Here is a 22,924-nt window from a genome sequence, read left to right on the forward strand (position 1 = left end):
CATGAGATGTTCACTGGCCTTTTTTTCCTCTATATCTTTGTTGGTGACGCGTTTCACTAAACTTCAGATACAGGCATGTAGTTACCGAGCGTTGCCACAAGGTGGCAGCACAGGATGACATGTGACCTGGAGCTCAGTGCTCTGTTAATGACTTGAACCCATCTACACCATCATTACAGCTCATCGTAATCTCGGACTGGTTCTGGCGAGATCGCGGTTCAGAACCTTCGGACCTCCTGGCTCCTTCAGCATCAGCACCGCTGATGTTTCAACTAGATTCATTTCTGCCTGTCATGTTCTCGCTCACTTGCTGTGTCCCTCGACTGTTTTGCAATGTGTTTCTGAACGTTTCCCTTCTGATCGGGCCAACTCCAGCACCCAGCAGGGCCTTTAGCGCTCATTCCTTTGGAGCAGCGGAGGTGGAAGCCTTGGCTTGGCTGTATAGAATATGATGAATGTCTGAACTGCTTCATTTCCCAATTTACTCGCAGCGTTGTGAAACTGGCTTTGGATTCTACGTCGAGTTGTACTGGGAGCAATGTTGAAACAGTCGATGAAATAAGATACAGTGAAGATTGTTGAGCATCCCCTCAGGGGCTCCCTGCAGATGATTGGCAGCTACAGCCAAACAAGTGAGCCGTGCCACGGTGGGACGATCGCTCACAAATTGCTGCAATGTTCTTGTGAATCAAGGATGATGTCATTGCAAATGATTAAATGACTCGGGCTCTAGTTGTAGTTTTATAGCAACTACCTTTAAGACTTGCAGCGTTGCATCTATTCCTGACACTGATTTCATCCAGGGCTGGTGCTTCGTCACACGGGTGCGTTTGGATCGCTCACAGGCCACTGGACGCCCCAGTCTTATACTGATAGTGGCTTCAGGACAACCTCCAGCGCGTCACAGCTCAAAGCCTGCAGCCGGACACATCAGGAAGTCCCCTCAGAGCTTTTGACACTAAATGATCAGCTAAACACAACTGACCTGCTTCATACTGTAATAATCCCTGATAGTTTACACAGAGTGATTAAGGCTGATACATTTCAGATGGCTCGTGTGAGATTAGTCAGACTTCATTCATTGTGAAGGAGCATTAGTGCATTTTAACAGCTGAAAGGTTAAAAATAAGCCATGTGGTAATAAATTGATCTCAGACAGATGTTTTCATTTTATTAATTACACAGTGATGGGTGTCTGTTATCAACAGTAGCTGATACATAGTGCACACTGTTCGATTTTACCGACTGGAGGCTTGTGGGGCGACTTCTGTTGATGTAATTCGCTTGCCTGCTTTACTTTGAGTCTCCCAAGCTGTTTCTGTTTCTGATTATAATTTAAAGCATATAATATGTGACCTGTTAGTTTAGATTTCAAAAGCCAGTCTGGAGCATTGAGGAGCAACAGATCTCCTGTCTCTTCTTGTGTTTCGCTTTTTTGATGTATGCACTGTAGCATGAACTCGAATCAAAGGATCACAGAAAGGACACGCCATAAATAAGAGTGCGAGGACTGCAAACCTTCTCGACCACTTAATGTCTATGATCCATCTTCTGTGAGTAAAAGATGGTCTCAAAGAGAAACGTGTAACTGGAGAATATGATTGCAACTGTGGCTGCGTGATGACCTTGACGCACTGGATTCAATTTGTTCTGTTGTAAAATGTGTCACAGTGATAATTTGTTGGTAAATGATTAATAACATGACCTTAAAGTGATCGCTCCGTGTTTTAGCTGGACCTACAAACCCAAGCACCTAGAAAACGTGCGGAGCGACCTAAACGCGCCGCAGCCCGCGGCCGGATAATTAACTCTGTGGCGTCTGATTCACAGCTGACACTTTCTCTCTGCTCTGAAGAGCTGTAACCAGAGTTCCGCTGAAGAGGTCGCGCAAGGACTTCTGATGGAGTTCAGCCATCCTGTGCGCCAGTGTGTGTGTGTGTGTGTGTGTGTGTGTGTGTGTGTGTGTGTGTGTGTGTGTGTGTGTGTGTGTGCGCGCGCGCGCGTGTGTGTGTGCGTGCGTGTGTGCGTTTCATTCAATGAAACGCAACATCCCGCTTCTCTGTCTGAAGCCTCTTCGGAAACAGGTTTGATTATATTTAAAAGCTTGACCCGGGAGAGAAACCCAAACAACTGTCTGTCCTAATATTAGCATGCGGCTGCGGACTACTATGAATTCTATTATTGTCTGGACTCGGCTGTATTTCAGAACACAAGTCTCATCAAAAGATTTACACTTTTGTCTGCAGTTGGTGGAAAAAATATCAGTTACCAGCAAGTAGCACACTTAATTTGAAGAACTGTTGGTATGTCCGGATGGAAATGCTGGCTATGTAGTAGGGAACTTACATACAATATGCAGATATAATAATAATGATAATAATAATAATAATAATAATAATAATAATAATAATAATAATAATAATAATAATAATAATAATAATAATAATAATAATAATAATAATAATAATAATAATAATAATATCGTAATTCCCGCACAAGTCATGAGTAAAACCGAGATGTTCTCTTTGATGATAAAACTACATCAATTAATAGACTCAATCTATGTAATAGAATAGTATAATAGTATAATGAATTCATATCAAGTGCAACATATTGTTGAAGCTCTTCTGTTTGTTTAGTTTGACTCAAAGCTGCATCTCTCCGAACCTCGGCGTGTTCTAACAAACGCTGACATTTTTTCATATGCTTTAATTATTGTCGTTGGCGAAAGTTGCTCGTTACGATGTCACCTGATTGGGATTGAAAGAACTTGGGTAAGAAAAAAAATCTCCCCACCCCCACACAAGAGGAGACCGCCCACCAGAGACAGTCAACCCGAGACCCCTTATAGATTTAAAAAGAGAGGCTGCATTCTCAGGCTGACACTTATTCAACACTGCCACCTTAAGCAGATTACTTTTGCGCTGCCTGTGTCAAATACGTGCTTCACTTTGCTCCTCCATCATGTTTAGGATGCTGAAACACCACCTTCACCCGCGCATTTTTCTCATGTCCATATGGCTTTGTCACCTCATGGAACATCAAAAAGTTCAAGGTAAGCGCTCTTCATAAATGCCCTTTTATTCTTTGCGCTTTGTGAGAAACTTCTGCTGCTGTCAGCCGCGAAACGCGCGCGAGCGCTGGATACTTGCTGGGATCGGGAAACTTTTCAGAGTGCGCGTCATTCCATCCAGAGAGCGCTGCGTCCGTCGGACAATGAGTGCGCACGGCGCCCATAAAACAGGTGCCATATGGGACACTTCAGAGGGAGACTGGACGGCAAGTTTTGCAGCCCGCACCAGACGCGCACGTTTCGGCCGCCGCGCCGGCGCTGCCCGCTGCGCCATCTCTCCAAATTACCTGAGCGCATTCAAATACTTTTGTACGAACGTTGTCGACAAACCTGTGACAAACTTCTCAGTCTCCACCGTGGGCTTAAAACTGAGCTCTTAATTAAGTGGATTTCTCCGAGCAAGCGCGTTCAGCAATTGGTGCAAAAAAAAATCCCTGTTTTTTGGAAATTCACTAATTTATTGTTTATTAATGTGTATTTTTTTGTTCGCGAGCTTTGCATCCAAATTTATTTGTCTTCATCTCATTACACACGCCGGTTCATGAACACTTGATGTCATGTATCTGCATTCTGCCGTTATCTGGATCAAAGGATTTTGAAATTTGCTTACAATTGTTTTTTTAAATATTCTAAAGCGAACTTTCCTCTGGCTGTTGAATCCAAGTCATTGTCTGCTGCCGGCGTGTCTGGGACATTGTTCTGAGGCGTGTGCTGAGCCCTGTTACCTACAGACCGTGGTTTTCTAAAGGAGATTGGCCGCTATTTAACGCTGTCTAGACGCTCCACTTTCTGTCCAGTGATACCAGGCGCGTCTGGATATAAAGCACTGCCCCCTGCACAGAACCTTCCTAGTTTTTTGGTTTGTGGTTGCATTGTGAGCGCTGACAGTCACAGATGGTATAGGCAAGTGTTAACAGTCTCGCAAAAAAAAAAACAGACAAAATATTGCCGGGAGGGCTAAAAGGGGAGGGAGCGTCTGTGATAATACGGGCTGCGTGTGTGTCTAGTGCGTCCGGGTCAGCGCTTTCCGACGCTGAACATGCGACATTTTGATGTTTTCTGTGTGTTTACAGCTGGGAACTGCTGGTTGCAGCAGGGCAAGAACGGGAGGTGCCAGGTGCTCTACATGCCCGGGATGAGCAGAGAGGAGTGCTGTCGGAGCGGGAGACTGGGGACGTCCTGGACCGAGGAGGACGTCCCCAACAGCACGCTGTTTAGGTGGATGATCTTCAATGGTGGAGCCCCCAATTGCATACCTTGCAAAGGTGGAGGTGCACTCATTTCCCTTTGTTTTTCTCACACACCCTCATTTGCTTTAGACCCCATAGTAACGTGCGCACTGTTTGTGTACTTTTTGCGCCAGCGTAATTTTGCGCAAAAAGGCCAAAAGCCCCTGCAACGCCATGTAACGCAGACTCTCTAATTTTAGAAACCTGCGATAATGTCGACTGTGGTCCCGGAAAGAGGTGCAAGATGAACAGGAGGAGTAAGCCGCGCTGCGTGTGCGCGCCAGACTGCTCCAACATCACTTGGAAAGGACCCGTCTGCGGCTCAGATGGAAAGACCTACAAAGACGAATGCGCACTGCTGAAGGCTAAATGCAAAGGCCACCCAGACCTGGACGTGCAATACCAGGGAAAGTGCAAAAGTAAGTCAAGCTGCATTATTTAATTCTAAGAATTAATTTCTGAAGGTTTAGGTCCTCGTGGACATGCGCGTAAGGAAACCAGTGATCTCGTGTCATTTCCACGCAACTGTCTTTGTCTCGACAGAAACGTGCCGTGACGTCTTGTGCCCCGGAAGCTCCACGTGCGTCGTGGACCAGACAAATAACGCATATTGTGTGACGTGTAATCGGATTTGCCCCGAGGTGACGTCACCGGAGCAGTACCTGTGTGGAAACGACGGGATCATCTACGCCAGCGCGTGCCACCTGAGACGAGCGACCTGTCTCCTGGGCAGGTCCATCGGAGTGGCGTACGAGGGGAAATGCATAAGTAAGTGTGCAGCCAGACACGTGAGACCTTTCTGTGAGATCACCTCTGAATATTATTTGAGCGCATTTTCTTCCTGGCCAGCGCCACAATTATTCACTGTTCATTTTTGCCAACATTCCACCGAAGAGGGGGTCTAAGAGCGTGTGTGTTTGCTATTTGCTTGTGTTTGCTCAAGAAATGATAGACATCTTATTATTTCCTGATGTTGGCAGCGCTATCCCATTTGGGAGAGGAGGGGGGGGGGGGGGGGTGGGAGGGGGAACAGAGGAAAACTAGGCAGTGTTAGGGGCAGGCAAACATGCTTCAACTTAATAATGGAGTCAGATTTATTCTTAGCTAGAGAGCAGCCAATGCAAGTGGCGTAATCTTAATAATGTAAATGAAAACATGACTTTTTGTTCTATTTCACAAAATCTGATCCAGTAAAACTTCATCTAATACCGATTCTTGGCTTAGTTCTCCAGTTATTTGATCCCTCCTGAATCGAATCCATGATAATCCATAAAATCCGCGATTTCCCCCGGTGCTAATGTCTTCCTCTCTCCTTCCCCCCAGAGGCCAAGTCCTGCGAGGACATCCAGTGCAGCGCGGGGAAAAAGTGTCTGTGGGACGCTCGCATGAGCCGGGGCCGCTGCTCGCTGTGCGACGAGGCCTGTCCGGAGAGCAGGACGGACGAGGCGGTGTGCGCCAGCGACAACACCACGTATCCCAGCGAGTGCGCCATGAAGCAGGCCGCCTGTGCTCTGGGGGCGCTGCTGGAGGTCAAGCACTCGGGATCTTGCAACTGTAAGTAAATATCAGCAGCAAAACAGGGAAAAAGAAAAAAAAATCAAACAAAACACCCACTCCCTCTCCAAGCAAAAGACGATATTCCGTGTTGCTTTCCCGACAAAACCTCCCCTGAATGTGCCCCCCACCCCGGTGTCCCCCGAAGTCCCACCCCAGCCAGCCACCACCAAGCACAGCTTAGGCCGGCAGAGCGGACGTGGGAGCGGAAGAACTTGCATGACGTTGTCTTTGTTGCTGGCTCTTGTTCTTGTGAGTGTTTTTTTTTTTTGAATTTTTTTTTTCATTTTACTTTTTTTTTTAAAACGAAATTCTGCTGCAGAACAAAGCAACAGCAGATCTTATCAGCAGACCCGATCTGAGGGTCTAGTAAAAGCTAACTCCATCAAACTAACACAAACAAACGACAGAAGGCAGATTGTGTTTGCAGTGGAACAATCCTGATATTTAAGACTGACAGTCATGCTAGTGACCTGCAGGAGCACGTTTCTTAGATCCCATGTAGTTTTTAATCAGCAGTGGTTCATTTTTACGGTAGTGGTCATGTCTTTACAGCTTGTAAATTCCATGGTGATAATTTCATGATGATGGTGTATTTGTGTTTTTGTATTCTTTTCTTTTTGTTACTTTTGGCTGTAATCAATCATTTCTAAAAGCACTGCCTCTTGTGACACGCGCCGCAGAAATCCGAAATCGTCTCCTATGAGGTGCATAAGGTGATTGTAACATTGGTACCGTGTTACTGATGCTGATGATAGACTTTAACACAGATTTATATGTAGCCCTCTCCATCCATCGCTCACAAATCTAGACACGCGATAAATTGACCCATAGTTTCAAGGAAATCTCATATTTACATTCCAAGTTGCTAGAAGATGGTTTCTTTGCTAGTTTCTTTCTTCTGAGTACCTTAATGCAACACGCCTGAGGTATGAGGGACCAACTTTATAATCACCTCATGAGCTAAACATAAATGTGATACTTTACAGTGTGCAGGGTGGGAAAGAAGCCTGTAGAAGCGTAGTCTCGTGCGTCTCGTCTCGTCATTAGGTCCAACGGTCTCATTTACCAGCTCCCGGTGGATGTGCCGTCTCCCACACTATGTATCAGAACTCTCCCATCCATTTGGACTGACGAGGGAATGTCTGTTTGTTCATTTGTGCTGTCACTCCTGCTCTAAGCTTGTGTCCTTTCTTTTTTTTACGTGTTCGTTGTAAATCACTTCTGTAAAAAGAAAAGAAAATACCTCAGAACTGTGTTGCTGATCTCTCGCCTGCTTGCGAAGGCCAGGCTGCGACGCAGAGTCCTCCCTCTTGGTTTGAACCACAGACTCATTGTCCCAGAGAAGAACGTAGGCAGTCGGACGACGCAGGAACACCATTCTGTTGTTGCGTGTACCTGCGCCACTGGAACCATCAGTGCCCTCATACCCACCCCCCAGCAACCCCCCCCCAGCCCACCTTGTAACGCTGCCACCCCCCGACTCCCCCCCTCCCATCAATCCCTCTTTCTCATCATCCCACTTTTTCCTCGTGCTGCAGCCCTGACTTTCTAGATTATGTAAATGGAAGTTGCATAATTGGGGGATGTCAGAGTAATTGTTGATGCAAAGACAGACGACCCCCCCTCTCTCTCTTTCTATCTCTCTCACTTACATACACTCACACACACACACACACACACACACCAATAAATTCATGGACGGCTATGTGCCAGTGGCTTTGCTGTAAACCTTTTTTGGGAACATTCAGTGATATTCTGCGCTGTTGTGGTCCATATTCATACAACAGCTACCATATATTCTCCCATATAGCTATTACGGAAGACCAGGAGGAGGATGAGGAAGATGAGGACTCAGACTACATGGCCTATGTCCATTTATCTTCTGTACTGGATGGATAGGCTCCCATCACTAAGGGAACAGTCCTAGGGCGAGGAATCAAGCCCATACTGTACATTATGTGTATGCTTATTTATTTTTTAAAGAAAAGGAAGTATACATATAGTTCAGTCTGCTAGATGTTTATTTATACTTTTTGTGTTTTATAATTTATGCATTTACATTGTCAGGCTTACTATCTCCCATGATATATTGTGTTATCACTCATTTTCCCCTTTTTGTTGTTGTCCCTTTTGCTTTCTTTTTATCATGAAGAAATATATTTGTCCAAAGAGAAGCAGTGTTATTTATTTGTCATGTTACCATGTAAGTATAAGTCCTCAACAAGCTGTAAATTGCATTCCCCGAGCTGTACAAATCTGCTTGTTTCTGTCAAATCTCTATCACAGATGTTTATGTCACACATACGTAAATGCATGTTTAGGCTGTGTGTTTATTTATTGGAAATATATCAGTCATTTTATGTACAGAAAGTGTTTCTGGTTTGTTTACAGTTCATATTAATTGACCAAAGGGATTTTCTCAATGGTTTTGCAAAAGAGCATTCTGAAAGGTGCAACACAGCAGTTGAAATGGTAGAGGAAAAAAAAGAGCCATTTATTTTTCTTCTCTTTTTATTTGGTTATTCTTCAGTTTTAGTCTTTTATGGTTGTTTCCACATGGAGAGGGCAACTTTAGATATTATTCAGTAGTTTTTATTTTATCTCACCACATTAGAGCAGATGTACGTTTTGGACAATACTTGATTATTTTGGAAACAATGTGCCATTAACGTTTGTCTGCTGTCTTCTTGCCAATGTGCTCCATATTGCTCTTGCAGAGCTACAATAGGACTAACATACTGCAGTAACACAATATCAGACTTAATCACTTTGTTTCTTTTTGTTTCGTTTGGGTTTTTTTTTTTTCAAAATGCATTTTATTTTCAAACATCACAAGAGAAATACAAAATTCTGTTATGAATATATAGTTTTGTATTTTTTATGTAAATGTCATATGTACATACAAAGTTTGATGGTATTTGTACAGATATGAAGAGTGAAACAATAAAAGTTTTTTTCCTTATACTTGATCTGACTCCGCTGTATTAAATGATGTGTAAATAACACATACGTCTAGTTAAAATCAATCATCAACACGAGCATTAATAAAAATGCAGACAATGTGCCCACATATATTTTTTCATTATATAAACATATCAATATATTAATACTGCCATTATCTACCTTGCCCACGTCCGATAGTGTCATGCTTGGCTGCAGAGCTCTGCTCCTCTCTTCCAGTCCTCTCGTGCTTTACGGACCTTCCCGGTTGCCGTACGTGGATGTTAAACAACAAACATGGCGTCTTCAATGTCACTGCTCGGCTTGGGGCGTTTATCTTTGAGAAATGCGGCTTCTAAAATGCCAATTAATCCTATCAGGTAATTCAGTAATAATTGTTTATTACCTATATGTACTATTGTGTTACTGTGAGTCATTCTGTGCGAAATATTTTACTCCGAGCAAAATAGGACAAACCAAAGGCCAGATGCTAGGAATGTCACAGGCTAGTAAGCTAACCAGCAAATGCAGCTTTAATTAACCGATGTTAAAGGTGTTCGTGTTTATTTTAGAACAATATGCCGATGTACTAACCAGTCTAAGATTTGGGTTGCATTTTCATTTGAAGTGCCAAAGTTATTACCCACTTTACACGTTGTTCTAGGTTCTCACGGCTAGCTTGCTAATTAGCTAACTAATGTTTGGTCCAGCTAGTTTGTACAAATCAGTTTAAGAGCTAACGCAATAAAACGTTGCTCAGTGCTTCACAAAACATGTGCTGCATTCCGCTACTAATAGTCGGCGAGACTGAGAACTTTATTAAATAACGGAGTTCATTTCAAAGGCCAGTATATGTGTTTGATACATGATGTTGATGATGGGATGCTACGATGCTACGAGCGTGCATTGTTCCACCAAGTCATGCACTTATGCATCATGATAATTAGTTTTATAGGAAATGCTGTGCATTGTTTATTTTCGATGAAATTTCTGCTAGTCTTAAAGTTGTTAAACACGCCATCAATGAAATGTTCTTGTCCTTTTCAAGGGCAGCAGAAATTATTTTTACTTGATATTTTTGCCAGTGATTTCAATGTGAATCACTTGGCTGATGACATGTAAAACATAGCATTGTTCCTATACATAAATAATTACAAAACTTTTAATTACAACCAATTGACCAACCAAATATTAACACACAATGATATCTCATTTGATGTTTTAATTACCCAGTATTCTTTTAGATGCAGTTTTTATGTACTAAATGTATCTACAGGCATTCATACATTGATAACACTTTCTACATCAATATCTACAACAATTCACTTGTAGTAATTAGGGTGTGACTTGCTGAAGATATTTGCTTGGAGGAGGTCTGTGTATTGTCTGAGGGTTTGTGTAAATCTCAGTGTTCTCTTATGACATCCTATGAAAAGACAGTAGATACGGTCCATTGATAATAGCAGTGCTGTGTTTTCTAGTGACAATTAACTGACAACCTGAGGAAGATAATCAGTTATTACCTACTTATCCATCCATATACGATGTCATATAAGTATGTGAAGTCATTTTTTGGATTTTATAAAACAAGGTTTTTATGCAAAATGTATACATTTAACATCAATGTAAAACTGTGTGAATATGTGGAATGTCATCTTCCCTGACTAAACCCTGATGACACTTTGCTGTTTTATGACGACTGCACATTCACAAAGAGCTACACAGTCCTCGCCTGACAGTTGACCACAGCCAACATTAAGCACGTCCTGTCATTAGGGTGAGAGCAAGAGTCTGCCAGAAATTCACCAGACAGAACTAATTGGTGGTGGGGGTATTCCCTTCTTTCTTTCTTTTCACTGTAACTTCAAACCACCACTTATCCAGGATAATTAGTATTTTTACCTTTTCAAGCTATTTTGTTATTCAATTATTTGCTGCTTGTCTGCATTTCATAGTTTGAGGTGTTTGTGTAATGCCTGTCTGACACTTTACAGGTCTACAAGCACATCAGTATTGAGGTTGGCAGAGAAACCAGGACAAGACACGCAACTTATCACAGTTGATGAGAAGCTGGTAAGAATCCCGCCCTGTTCAATTTACGCACAGATTGGCGAGCCGTAATCAGTTTTATCAGACTGTTTGCAGTTTTAGAAAAGCTTATTACCCTACTGCTAGATCACATTTCTTATTCACTATAGTCAATAGGTGTGTGTAACACTTAAACGTTATATTCTGTCACCTTCACGTTTCCTTATTGACTATTTGCTGATAATTTAGCCTTGAACTCAAACACATTTTAGAAGATGGTGTTTAAACTTGTCTTTGATCTTGTTTTTGTTAATAAAATAATTTATCATGGTGGAACTGATTGAGGTTCCAACTCTACTGTGTGAGTGTGAGCAGACAACAAAGTGATGCTTACACAGAGGAAAATATTCTACTACCCTGATTACAGAAACCAGATTTCTCAGTTTTTTGTATACAGTGTTTAGGGAAGTACCAGCAGAACGTCAACCCTAACAAAACTGCTTTAGGGCATGTAGATGCACTGACTGATAAACAACATCTCTGGCTTTCTTTCGGGGTTGTGAACAAGCACTGCACTTGGTGTGGTTTAGGAACGCTGCATAGCTCCAAAAGTACAGTGCATGTTTCGGTTCACAATCGCAGTCAATTTCCAGGTTAGTGAGTGACTTCAAAGCCACTGTTTAGCTCTGAGTTTCCAGTGACATATGTGGTAGGGCTGAATGCAGCTTTATAGCAGAAATGGCCTTGGATGTTGGATGTGTTTTTTCATTAAGTGCTGAGGCACAGTCTAAACAGTGATAAACATGCTTTTCAAATGGCCAAGATTAGCAATGTACCCGCTGTAGAAAACAAAGAGGATCTTTGAAGTGAATGCTTTGTCAGTAGACGGGTGAGATGGAAGATAACGGGGTAAGAGGAGTTTTGGGAGAATGTGCGAGCCTGTTGTGAACTTGTTTTGTGTGTGTGTGTGTGTGTGTGTGTGTGTGCGGGGGGGGGGGTTGCTGTGTGTGGGCAGTGTCAGTGTGCTTTTGTCCCAGACCCAAGCTGACCATACTGGCAGACAAACCTTTGGCTGGGCGGAGTGTCTGTCTCTGTCCTCTCAGTAGGGGCCACTGAGAGGAACAGCAGAGGAGAGGAAAAAAGGGCCTCTAAAAACAGGGAGGGGGTGAAAGAAAAGAAGCTTGCATGGAAAAAAGTTTGTGAGACACCCTGAGACTCACGAAAAAGACAGTGGCCACTTCAGTGTTGTTGGCCACAGAGGTTTCTTTGTGACACGCTGTTGCTAGCGACGGCGGGAAGTTCTCTGATGCAGACAGGCCAAAGAGGGAGGCTCTCAGCTGTTTACAGTGCTCTCCATCTCACATGGATGAGGTCAATGTGAGCAATATCCCTTTTGGGCATTTAGCGTATGTCAGCACGCAAGTCATGCATCAGTCTGTCAATAACTGAATTGCTTTTTGGTTAGACCAATCAAATGAAGGTCTCGATCCGCTGAGAGGTCATGCTGGGTTCGCACGCTGCCTGTGTGGAGCAGGAGCACGTGGTGCTGGTTGTGTAGCAAATGTTTCTAAAAAATATTAACATAATATTTGGATGAGTTTGCACTTTAGTCACGGTGAATGGTCCGTTCAGTTCATTTCAAAAACTATTTGTGCGACTCATTACCTTGTCCTTTGGTCTCATCTGTCCAAAAAATGCACACGAGCATCTCTTCAGTTGTTTGGCTGTCTCTATTACAGACGAATTTAGGCAACGAAGGACAGAAATCTCCGGTAGGTCAAACCTGAACTAATCCATTTCATATTGATATCTGGGAACAATTTAGCTGCAGACTGCAGACAGAAAAATAAGACAATGGTCTTAATGAATGTTTGATTGTTAAAAACAGCAGATCAGATGACAGATGTCATTGTCAGGGCAAACCCACCTGACTCTGCATCCGTGTGCTTTGTAACATCTTTCAACTTATTGGTTTCTAACCTTAAACTTTACTGTTCTCACTGCTCTGATGACTGTTTTCTGTGGTGACAGGCAGCTGTTTAAAATCTTCTGTGTAACACCACACATTAAATTAGGGGATTTGGTGTAATGCATTTTCCATTCAGGCATAAAGGAGCAAAAAAGAACTATAACAGGAGTAAATAGAATAAATAAACTGATTAGTTGGACAGAAGCGTATGTGTTTGCAGTTCAAATCATTCAGCTATCTGTATAAATGATTTCTGCTTCTAAACTTTGTTATTACTAAATTAATTAAATGTTTATTGACCAATTTGTTAGTTATCAGCATTGTGCTCTGCACATTTATCACTATTTCTTTCTGCTTAACCGGCCTCAAAATTAAGATCCTGCATAAGTGGCACTAATTGAATTGTAGAAATGATGCCAAATCAAAAGACCTGCGTGATAGAGCTCCACTGTCCAAAGCTGTTCCCCAGAGCGCCCATGCTGAACTGCTTTTGTTTATAATTACTGTTTGATTAAGCATGCTGGGCAGCTCTCAGGGTCCGGCTGTCTGGCCACTGATACATAGCTTTACACATAATGTCTGCAACCTCGCTCGATTAGAGCCTGACCTTTGATTTACTCCCTGGCCCCTTGCAGAAACAACTGTGGTTATAACCTTAACAGCTGCCTGAATATGTGTTAATACAATATCTCCCATTTGTGCCTGAGCGTCTACTCCTGCTTCAGCCATGGCCAAGTGTGCTCCCTCTCTCCACATAAAGACAACTCCATAATCTTAAAGCGCTTGTGAAGCCTTGTTATAGAGTCCTCTAAAGGCACTAAGGTTTTACGAGGCTGCGAAGGACAGTTATTCGAATGTGGGGAGCTGAGCAGGAAGGAGGGAGGAAAACAGGAAAGAGGATTAAATTGGTAGGTCCATTTAACGTTTGCCCTCTTGACTGGGCCAATCTGAAATCTTTCGCTTGTGCAGATTTAGAACCAGCACTTGGCAAGTAACAAGGCATCTGGACAAAAGATGTGGAGTTTGATTGCGACAATGTAGTTGGGTCTAAAGGCAGTTTGCTGGTTGTTTTTATAAACCCCAAATTAAAATCACATTGGATGATCTTGAGTCTGTCAGTGAGGATTTATCATGCAAAGATAGAAGAAAATCCCCCGATGCAGAGGTCAGTGAGAGGAGGCCGTTTGGGACGAGATGATTTCAGTGCAGCATCAGGGCTGGTCACTTGGACACCATGTTGTCTCCTGTCACTGGAGAGCTCGCTTTCCTCACATTTAAACGAGTCGTGAGAGTATCATTTTGCAGCCACTGCAGCTTAATGTGCTTAAATGGAAATTACAAATATAACATGATGCAAATGTGTTTAGGTTAGTGCAGACATGGAATTAGAAGAGGCGGCGGCTGGAGTCTGCTGCAGGGCTGTATATTCATTAAGCCTGTGCAGCTCCCAGACGCAGAGTGACCTACGGTGGAGCAGGCCATTCACCACCCCGCCCTCCACCCTCCTCTCCCTCTCATCTTCCTCTCCCTCTCCCTTCCTCCCTCCTTTGCACATAGACAACTCAAGTGTCTGTTTTGTCTGGGTGCCCTCTCATACGGCGAGCTTACGCCAAAAAAAAAATCTCTTGGCTCAAGTTTGGAGTAGTGGGTCAGAGGATGTTGGTCTTTGAAGAGTGCCAGACAAGAGGCTTTATTATGTATCATCCACTAAATAGTATTTCATTCATTAACACTCTCTTCCATGGAGACTAAGCCTCTTAAGTGGACTCCTCAGCCCCGTCGCTGCTGCTGGGTAGTTTTAGGAAGTGTCTCGCTGCTAAGTGTTGTTTGCAGAGTGGATAAAAAGCGTTTGCCTCCACTTCATCGTTTGTTGTAAACTAGCTCCTCCTCCGCCTTAAAAGTGTATTGACCAGTTTTGGTGTTTTTCAGAAATCCTGTTGGCTTTAACCTTAGCTCATGTTTTCCAATTTGCTGATGTTAAATAAATAAATAATTGATAATATTAATACAATAATGATAATGTACAAATTGTGACGAATACCCGCCATGTTTTTAGAGTTTCTGTCTTAACAATCTAACACGTAAAGATATTCAAAATATGGCAAAAACCTGAGTCTGTTTGTTCACTAAATTATCATAGTTTGAATCACATACCTGTCAGAAGTCATTCACATTTGAGTGACGCACAAACAAACATCATATCAAACAACATATTCATCACCCATCCCTGTTGGTTCCGTCTTTTCCCCGTCCTCGCTGGTATGTGTAATGTGAGATTTGAGATGACCCTCACGCCAGCTGCTGCTCGCTCTCCACTGTTGAACCACTCCCACACCAGCGAGCAACATAATATTTGTTTCTATTAGAGACGTCCCCTATGTCCAATCAGTAATTGGAATGTTTTTTTCCACTTCAAAGACGTCTGAAGGTGGGAACCGGCCGAGGCCGATGAGTGAGGCTATTGGTCTGGGTGTGGGCTGGACAGTAGGGGGTTAAGGGTGATGTGTTTGGGCTTTCACCACATGCTGACTCAACATGATTCAGCTTTACTGACCCTGTGACCTCTCCTGGCTGTCGTGCAGCACTTTTGGCATATGGGTGTTTGTGCCATGATAAACTGGACCATACTAGTGTCACGGCTGTGTCCAGCATTACCAGTAACAGTGTGGTAGTGTTGCGTGAGGTCTTTTGTCCAAGTGAGTCATGCAAAAACATCTTTTGTTTATTTGTTTGTTCGGTTAATGCACTAACAGGAAAATACACCCTGGACCTCAGTTTAGATTCAAAACCCCAACAGGTTTGGATTGAAGGATTGTCAGTATCAACGTGCGTGTTTAGATAGTGTGATGTTGAATCTAGGCTCTATGTGAAGCAATGAAAATCATTAGTTACAATGTTTAGTACAGGTCTAATTATGGATGGTTAATGGCTAAACCGTTCATCTTCCTCATGTCTCATAATTGAGATGTGCTGCTCAATTGAAGGAACAGATGTGATATTTCATTTTTATGGTTTATTTTAGGTTTAAAATAAACCTCTTCCCTAAATAGGCACGAAGGGAATATCAAATGATTGAGTGAGAAAGACAGCGCCGTTCAATCCACTAAGTGAAGGAACAGTAATGTGTTCAGAAGACAAGGTCATTATACGCGCCACTTTTCAAGTCCTCGTCTGCATTTCTCCAAACTCTCTGACCCTCCAACTTTCTCAGAATAAACTGGGAATAAAGCTCTGCTTGTTTTTAGGGAATATTTCTTATTGTCAGAGCACATTTTAGAGCACATTACATCTAGTCTCTCGGCACAGATCCTGTAAGATCCTTTACAGAAATCCATGACATACTTACAAATCCGCAAACTTCTCTTCTTTTTCATTTGGACCCGATCTGTGAATGATCTTAAAAGAATGTGGAGACCATATTTTATAACACTGAGCAGGCAAAGATGGATTTAATATTACCGTGAATAAACTGTGGGAAATGAGGAGCAGGAAATGTGGATACTCACCTGCGAATCATCTGAGAATGACGAGATGTGCTGAACCGCATGGGGACATCCATGTCTGGAGGACAGAGTTAGTCCAGTACAGATGCTTGGTCTTAGCCTGCTTCACTTCAAATGGATCAAGTGTAGTTAAACTGATGGTTGTTACAGAAAAACAGAGTAGCCTAATCATCCAAAGAAGATAAGGACCAAACGTCCTGCGATAGAGACGTAAACCAGCGTGAACACAGGTGTGAGGACGTACGCAGCATCGCTCCCTACAGAACAAGGACGTTTTATTTGAATGTTAATCAGTGGTCGCAGTGTAAAGTCAATAATAGCTTTCAGTATAACTGAAATCCTGCCTTGTTGTTATCGGGTCTCTTGCTTTGAATGGACCAGAAGTGTATTTTATTGTCTACGTGACCTCACCAGTGTAGTCTCTTGGAATTTGTTGACACCGGGTTCATTTCAGTGTGAACTCTGACAAGTGCGAGCTATGCTGATCTTGCCCTCTGGCCTCTGTGGAGCAGCTGAAAATCACATTAGGCCAGTGTACAAATGATCTTTTATTGATTTAATGCTTTTGTAAATAAAAAAAGTTGCAGTCATTGATGGGAAAAGCTCTTTTTTTTTTTACACATGATTTTTCCATTTTCATTTTGAAAACGTGTTTTCTTCAGATTGTTCCCTACTTAAGCAGTGCAATTTTTTTCTTGTTTACACAGAAACCCTCCGTCCCAGGTCTCTGTTGGAGCATTAGGGGTACCAGCTTTCAGCATTCTGGTGCACCCAGTGGCTCCACAGCGACAAGCCCCAATGCTCTTTATTTGGCACGTAGCCTGGAGGTGTCAGAAATATCGACACGCTTTCACGTGACGGAGACTTTGCCAGCCTTTTCCCCTCGTTCATAATCCCAGCATTTGGGGGCCAGGTATTGTAGGGCCCCGTGAAGGCCCTGTGAATAGTGTCAAACTTGATAGTTCTCATTTTACTTCCTGTACGTGGCAGAAGAAAAAGTGCCCACCGTGTGGGTTTTCCTTTTGTGACGGCCCTCTCTAGTCTTCCTGGGAACACACCACATTCCAGCTACAGTCATTCCCTTTGTGAATCCGGGTATTGTGGGCGAGTCTGTTGTGCCGATAACCCTCCTAGCTTTCAGTGTAATGCATGCAAGCGTCATAGAAGTCTAGACTTGTATTTTTGCAGCCAATGTCAGATAATGAGCAGTATGTTTTGAGTTGTTTGGCAGAGCTTTTGTTTTGACACATCCTCGTTCATGGAGCGGCGTTTGTGCTACATCTGGACCAATTATGGCACCGGTTTACCATACATGTGCCTCATGTGTCAGTTATGCTTTATATAACGTACATACATGTAAGCACAGTCAGGCCCGCTAATCCCCAGGGTATAATTTCTAATGCGTCTCGGAGAAGGAATTTCATGCATCTATCCCCAGACCAGACCCCAGAACCGCTAAATGTTTCTGACTGCAAATTTGATTCACCTCAACTCAGAAGGTACTTTTTTGTACATGATTTTCCCCCAGTTCACGACTCTTAATGTGTTCTGGTTCACCGTCTAGAAAGTATTTTAATGGTTCTTGTTCTTTTTCCAAAACACTCAGGAAGTTTTTCTTACATCTTGCTCGAGTACAGATCTTTGAATGTCGTCCACTGAAAATAAAAACTAACATGCTGCAGAAAGTGGCGTTTTAAAAATGCTTTTATTACCTGTTTTGTCTTGTGAGTTATTGTGATGAACTGTCCACCATTTGCCTGCTTGCTTGAATAGACCACGTTTTCCTCCTCTCTGCGACTAGCAGGGATTGTTAAGGTTAAGTAGACAGGGCAGCCGGAAATAATTACTGGGCACTTGTGAAGTTTTTTTTTACTCTTTTGTTCATCTTTTTCTTCTATTTTAACAATATTTTCCAAGTGCAGATCTTGTTTATGATTAAACTTAGTCTGCTGCTGCCTCCTAACATCTCAGACCATGTTTCACTGAAACCAGCAGTAGTTCCGCAGTTGGGGCTGTAATTTACTGAGCTCAAATGCCATTGGAAGCTCCTTTTCCAAAGGGAAGGCGGGCTTTTGTGTGGAGTTCATGCAAAACGACCCCCTTTCTACAAATCAACTGGCAGATGACAGACAATGATGAAAATTTGATTCTTTGAAGTTGTAATGGCCATTGAAATGTGTAAAATTCTTGTATTGAAAGGAGAGCACCCTGGAAAGCCCCCAGTCTTGGGTGGCTGCTGCCTGCGTGCTGGGAGGTTCGTCTGTGTTTTGTCGCAGACTTCCCATTGCTTGTTTGCTAATTCCCTGAAGAATTGCACCAGATCCTTGATAGGAGCTTGAAGGGGCTCCAATTGCCCAGGAATATGCGTTTGTACACCCAAAAGCCGCCGCCGCCGCCGCCTCCTCCTCCTCCTCCTCCTCCTCGCCACGCTGGCCTACTTTCTGATGGTCTGGAATAAATCACCTTAAGTATTAGGCATTAATTTCATCAACCTCAATTCAAAGACATATATATAATGACATAAAGATGGCTATTATGCTGTTTTTGCTTTTTGTCCTTTAAGTTCTGTAGTTTTTTTTTTTGAACATGTGTAAGACATAAGTTCTCCACAAAAGTTGCGGCCGGTTAAAACGCAGGAAAGGTTTCATATGTAGCTGTGAGACGTATGCTGGCAGAGAAAATGCCCTGAGAGAGAACATGACACAAATGATAGAAGCACCATCCAAACTTTTAGTTTATTTTATAGCGCCTATAAAATGTCTTCACTGCTTTTATTTTTCATATTTTTTTGGTTTTCTGCCATGGAAGATGTATTTGAGCCTGTTTTGAACCTAATGTTTAAAAGTGGAAATAAACTTCTATAACTTGATGTGACGTACAGAAATAACCAATGTATCGTATGAAGCCGAGTGGGTTTTTCCGAACCTATTTTATTGTTTTAAGATTATGTAATCTGGATTTTTTTAAGTTTTTAACACCTGCAAACTGACATCCAGACAAACCTTTGGCGCGCTTGCATATATTTATATTTATATTTATATTTATATTTATATTTATATTTATATTTATATTTATATTTATATTTATATTTATATTTATATTTATATTTATATTTATATAACTCCTACGGTCCACAGTTCAATATACTGTAAATTAGTAGGTTTTGGTTGTAAAATGCAATTTATTTGTTTGTCCTTCAGGACATCACCACTGTGACGGGGGTCCCAGAGGAGCACATCAAAACCCGCAAGGTCCACATCTTTGTGCCCGCCAAAACAGCCATGCAGTCAGGCATCAACAGCACCAAGAAGTGGAAGATGGACTTTGACACTAGAGAACGCTGGGAGAACCCACTGATGGGCTGGGCCTCAACGTAAGAACCTCCTACGTCTACCTGACCTGTTCCTTAGCACATAAGCGTGATTTGATTTATTTTTTCACTTTTTACATGGCTCAAAACACAACTCTTTGTTAAGCACAACATGCAACATCATGTGTAATGAAGTGAGGCCGTCTCACTCTGCCTTTCAGGGCTGATCCTCTGTCCAACATGCTGCTCACCTTCTCCTCCAAGGAAGATGCCATTGCTTTTGCTGAGAAAAATGGTAAGAAGCACATTCTAAAACTTTAGATGAAAGATTAATCTGAACATTTTATATTTGAATATATTTGTTAAAATGTCACTTTTTGTTGGGGTCGGTTTCCCAAACCTAGAACCACATTTGAAATGGAAAGAATGATACACACAGAGAAAAATAACTTGGATTCTGCTTCACGGAACTGATGTGTAAAACTTCTAAATCTGTCTATCGGCCTCTGAGCTGGTGTGTCATAGACCATCAGTACAGACGTCTTCAGTGCAGGAACAGCTGCTACTGTGGCAGTAACGGTAAAGATGAGACCAGACTAAACTATGTACAGAGCTCCACAGCATGTTCGAGGCGCTGCATCCTCTCTCAGCTGTTGTTCTGGGAACATCAGGAAGGGTAGAAAAAAAAAAGGTGTTGCCAGTCTACTGCTGCGTTTAATGTCCACTTAAGTTAGAATAAGAAATAATCCTTTAAGTTGAGAAGGTTTTCTTTTTATAGTCGTCTTTTTTTTTTTTTAAATTGAAATCGATGCAATTTAAATGATACCCGACCCCACGCAGTGTTGTGATGCTCGCTGAAACATAGGAGCACATAGGATTTTAAATTTGATAGCATTTAAGTAAATGTTGACATATTTGTTAGTTGTAGTCCAGGATCAGGACGAGGGTTCGTGTGTTAGCAGGACTGTGGTGCTTCTATTGTAGATAATGTGATATATACAGATGAACCAAACACTTCATTATTAATGTTGTAGTTGGCAGCATGCACCTACACAGCCCCACACAGGCAGCAGCTGCGATGACTGTGTTCTGACATCTGCTGAGCATTAAATGTTTCCCATGCTGACCTCTGTCCAACACATCATCAAAATATGCCGGAGTGTGGTTGACAGCTTGCTGCACTGACTACAGAGAAACTAGTCTTAATCTGGAACAGCGTGCACTTTGACCCAGCATAAAATTGTTATTACCATTTTACAAAGTGGCGCATTTGTGATTTTGTAACTATTGATCTGTGGTATTGTTTCGATAGAAGATATGTTTGTGTTGTATGTTGCATAATGATGGACATATTGGAGGTTTGGACACATTTATGTAAAGCTGGATAACACGTTTCTCTACCATCTAAAATCACCTGACGACAACATGAAGAAAATACTTTTGATGGGTTTGGATCCCCTCTCTTGGTTCAGTTAAACGTGGCTCATGTGCTTTTCCATCTAGCACCACTCAACAGGACGCTCGCGTTGATTCAGAACTAAACCATCTGGGAAGGTTTGTTGAAACTAAGCAAAGGAAACCGGCTTACTGTGTTTATTGCAGCATGAAAGCGATTAGTGCGGTCCTGACTACACGCAGCCTGTTGATGTCTACACAACACCTCATTGTAGCTGGACTCCATCCAAAGTGAATATACGCAAGGATGGTGCTCCCATCACTTACTCTGATGTTGTTTTTCCTTCAGGTTGGAGCTATGACGTCACAGAGAAGAGGACCTCCAAGCCCCGGGTGAAATCCTACGGAGCCAACTTCTCCTGGGACAAAAGGACCAGGAGGTCTGCAAAGTAAACTGAAGACATACATCTGTTGGTTGGCTTGACCTCTGCCTGTCCCATCGCAGACCTGTATCATTCTTGTCAATAAATACATAATTATATATGTGAAAACCAAACATTTGGGTCATTATCGCTTTAATTCTTCAAACATTCACCTCATTACTGACTACCTAGCGCGGCGTATTGGATTAATGAAGTGTTTGTTGTTTGAGTCACAATGCGTACCGAGGAAAAACAAGAGAGGAACATATTATTACAATTAGAACTTGTTTAAACATGAGGGCAAATAAAATTTTTAGCCAAAACCAGCGACATTTTTTCCAATGAGTGTTTGTTTCCATCCGGTTACCTGAATAGTTTCAGCGTTTGGAACACGGAAAAGCCCTTTTATCACAGCATCTGCATTTGATGTGGTATTAGTTTAGATTTGAAACCATTCTGGGGAATTCTGTTAATATTTGTTTGGTTCATTATCAAAATAATGACATTTAGAATTCTTTTCCTTCCTTCGCTTTCTTTAACAAGCATGTGGCTCCGTCCTGCTCCGTGTCGGGAGGGAGGGACGTGGAGCAGCCATGAAAGGCCCAAGCATTCACACTTGGCCGTGCACTTGTTGCCAGTGCTTGTTTACGCTCTTTGTGTTCAGTAAACAGTGGTGTTACTCTGCGCCGAGGCCCAAACTGCGTGACTGCACTGATATTCACACACCAATCATGGGCGCCTAATTGGTATAGCCCTTCGTTAATTAACGCACTGCATTGCAAATCTTTCACAGCCTTGTGCTCGCTATTAATTTTTTTCTGTTGCTGGGGACATGAAAGGCGCCGACCTGATATGAGCGTAATGGTCCATCTGAACGGCAGGACATGAATGACAGCATGTGTTGCTCTCCCCTTTGAAATCCCCGTGGAGAGAGGCAGTGGGGCAGAACACTCTTGGCACAACTTTGGATCATAAAAGTTGAAAGCATTCTGCCCGTCTTGGCCTAGAAGCACAACAACCTATGTGAGATGGGAATGGCTGTGCACCGGCATTGTTCACGAGCATCATTACGTCAGTCAGCACGTAAACGTCGGGCTGAAGTAAAGAAGCATGTGCTGCAGTCACAGGTCATTGGTCAGTGACAAACGGCTTTTTTAATAAGGAGTTATGTCTCATCTGTATTATTTATTATTCATTTCACTACATATCTGGTGACATTTAACACCAGTTGTATCCTGTTCATGTCAGTAGAAAAATATTTCCTTAATAGTTCATATGGTTCTAATATAACAGATTAAACACATTAAGTTCAATTATTTGCAGGTTTAAGCCTTTTTTCACAGATCATCAGATAATGACTTCCTCCTACCTTCACGTGTCACTATGGCTCATCCTCCCAATTACAGGCCTGGCTCTCAGCAGCACTGAAGTCCCCCCTGCTACTTGAGTGTAAACAGGATTAAAGGAGACGATTAATTTGTGTAATTAATCTCTACTG

The 22,924-nt window shown here is 42.5% G+C and overlaps 2 protein-coding genes across 3 annotated transcripts; both read left to right on the top strand.

Moving 5' to 3' along the window:
• The first annotated feature begins 2,848 nt into the window (after positions 1-2,848).
• fsta (follistatin a) lies at positions 2,849-8,823 on the top strand. 2 transcript variants are annotated; one of them, XM_029162808.3, is made up of 6 exons: positions 2,849-3,055; positions 4,147-4,344; positions 4,503-4,721; positions 4,846-5,070; positions 5,626-5,856; positions 7,670-8,823. In XM_029162808.3, the coding sequence occupies exons 1-6, from the start codon at positions 2,965-2,967 to the stop codon at positions 7,756-7,758; spliced, it is 1,053 nt and encodes a 350-aa protein (XP_029018641.1). In that variant the 5' UTR covers positions 2,849-2,964; the 3' UTR covers positions 7,759-8,823. The 2 variants fall into 2 exon arrangements, with proteins under 2 accessions (XP_029018641.1, XP_029018642.1); XM_029162809.3 differs by having other exon boundaries at positions 2,850-3,055; positions 4,147-4,338.
• A 197-nt stretch (positions 8,824-9,020) lies between these two features.
• Positions 9,021-21,560, top strand: ndufs4 (NADH:ubiquinone oxidoreductase subunit S4). The gene is made up of 5 exons (XM_029162812.3): positions 9,021-9,179; positions 10,794-10,872; positions 19,500-19,672; positions 19,831-19,904; positions 21,354-21,560. Exons 1-5 carry the CDS (start codon positions 9,097-9,099, stop codon positions 21,455-21,457), a joined length of 513 nt encoding a protein of 170 aa, XP_029018645.1. The 5' UTR covers positions 9,021-9,096; the 3' UTR covers positions 21,458-21,560.
• Positions 21,561-22,924: the final 1,364 nt, after the last annotated feature.

This window comes from Betta splendens, chromosome 9 (genome assembly GCF_900634795.4).
Source record: "Betta splendens chromosome 9, fBetSpl5.4, whole genome shotgun sequence".
NCBI classification, from domain to species: Eukaryota; Metazoa; Chordata; class Actinopteri; order Anabantiformes; family Osphronemidae; genus Betta; species Betta splendens.

Coding starts and splice junctions, on each gene's coding strand:
- fsta (XM_029162808.3), top strand. CDS start 2,965: ATGTTTAGGATGCTGAAACACCACCTTCACCCGCGCATTTTTCTCATG. Junction 3,056..4,146: donor GGAACATCAAAAAGTTCAAG/GTAAGCGCTCTT, acceptor GTGTGTTTACAG/CTGGGAACTGCTGGTTGCAG. Junction 5,071..5,625: donor GTACGAGGGGAAATGCATAA/GTAAGTGTGCAG, acceptor CCTTCCCCCCAG/AGGCCAAGTCCTGCGAGGAC.
- ndufs4 (XM_029162812.3), top strand. CDS start 9,097: ATGGCGTCTTCAATGTCACTGCTCGGCTTGGGGCGTTTATCTTTGAGA. Junction 10,873..19,499: donor TCACAGTTGATGAGAAGCTG/GTAAGAATCCCG, acceptor TTTGTCCTTCAG/GACATCACCACTGTGACGGG. Junction 19,905..21,353: donor TGCTTTTGCTGAGAAAAATG/GTAAGAAGCACA, acceptor TTTTTCCTTCAG/GTTGGAGCTATGACGTCACA.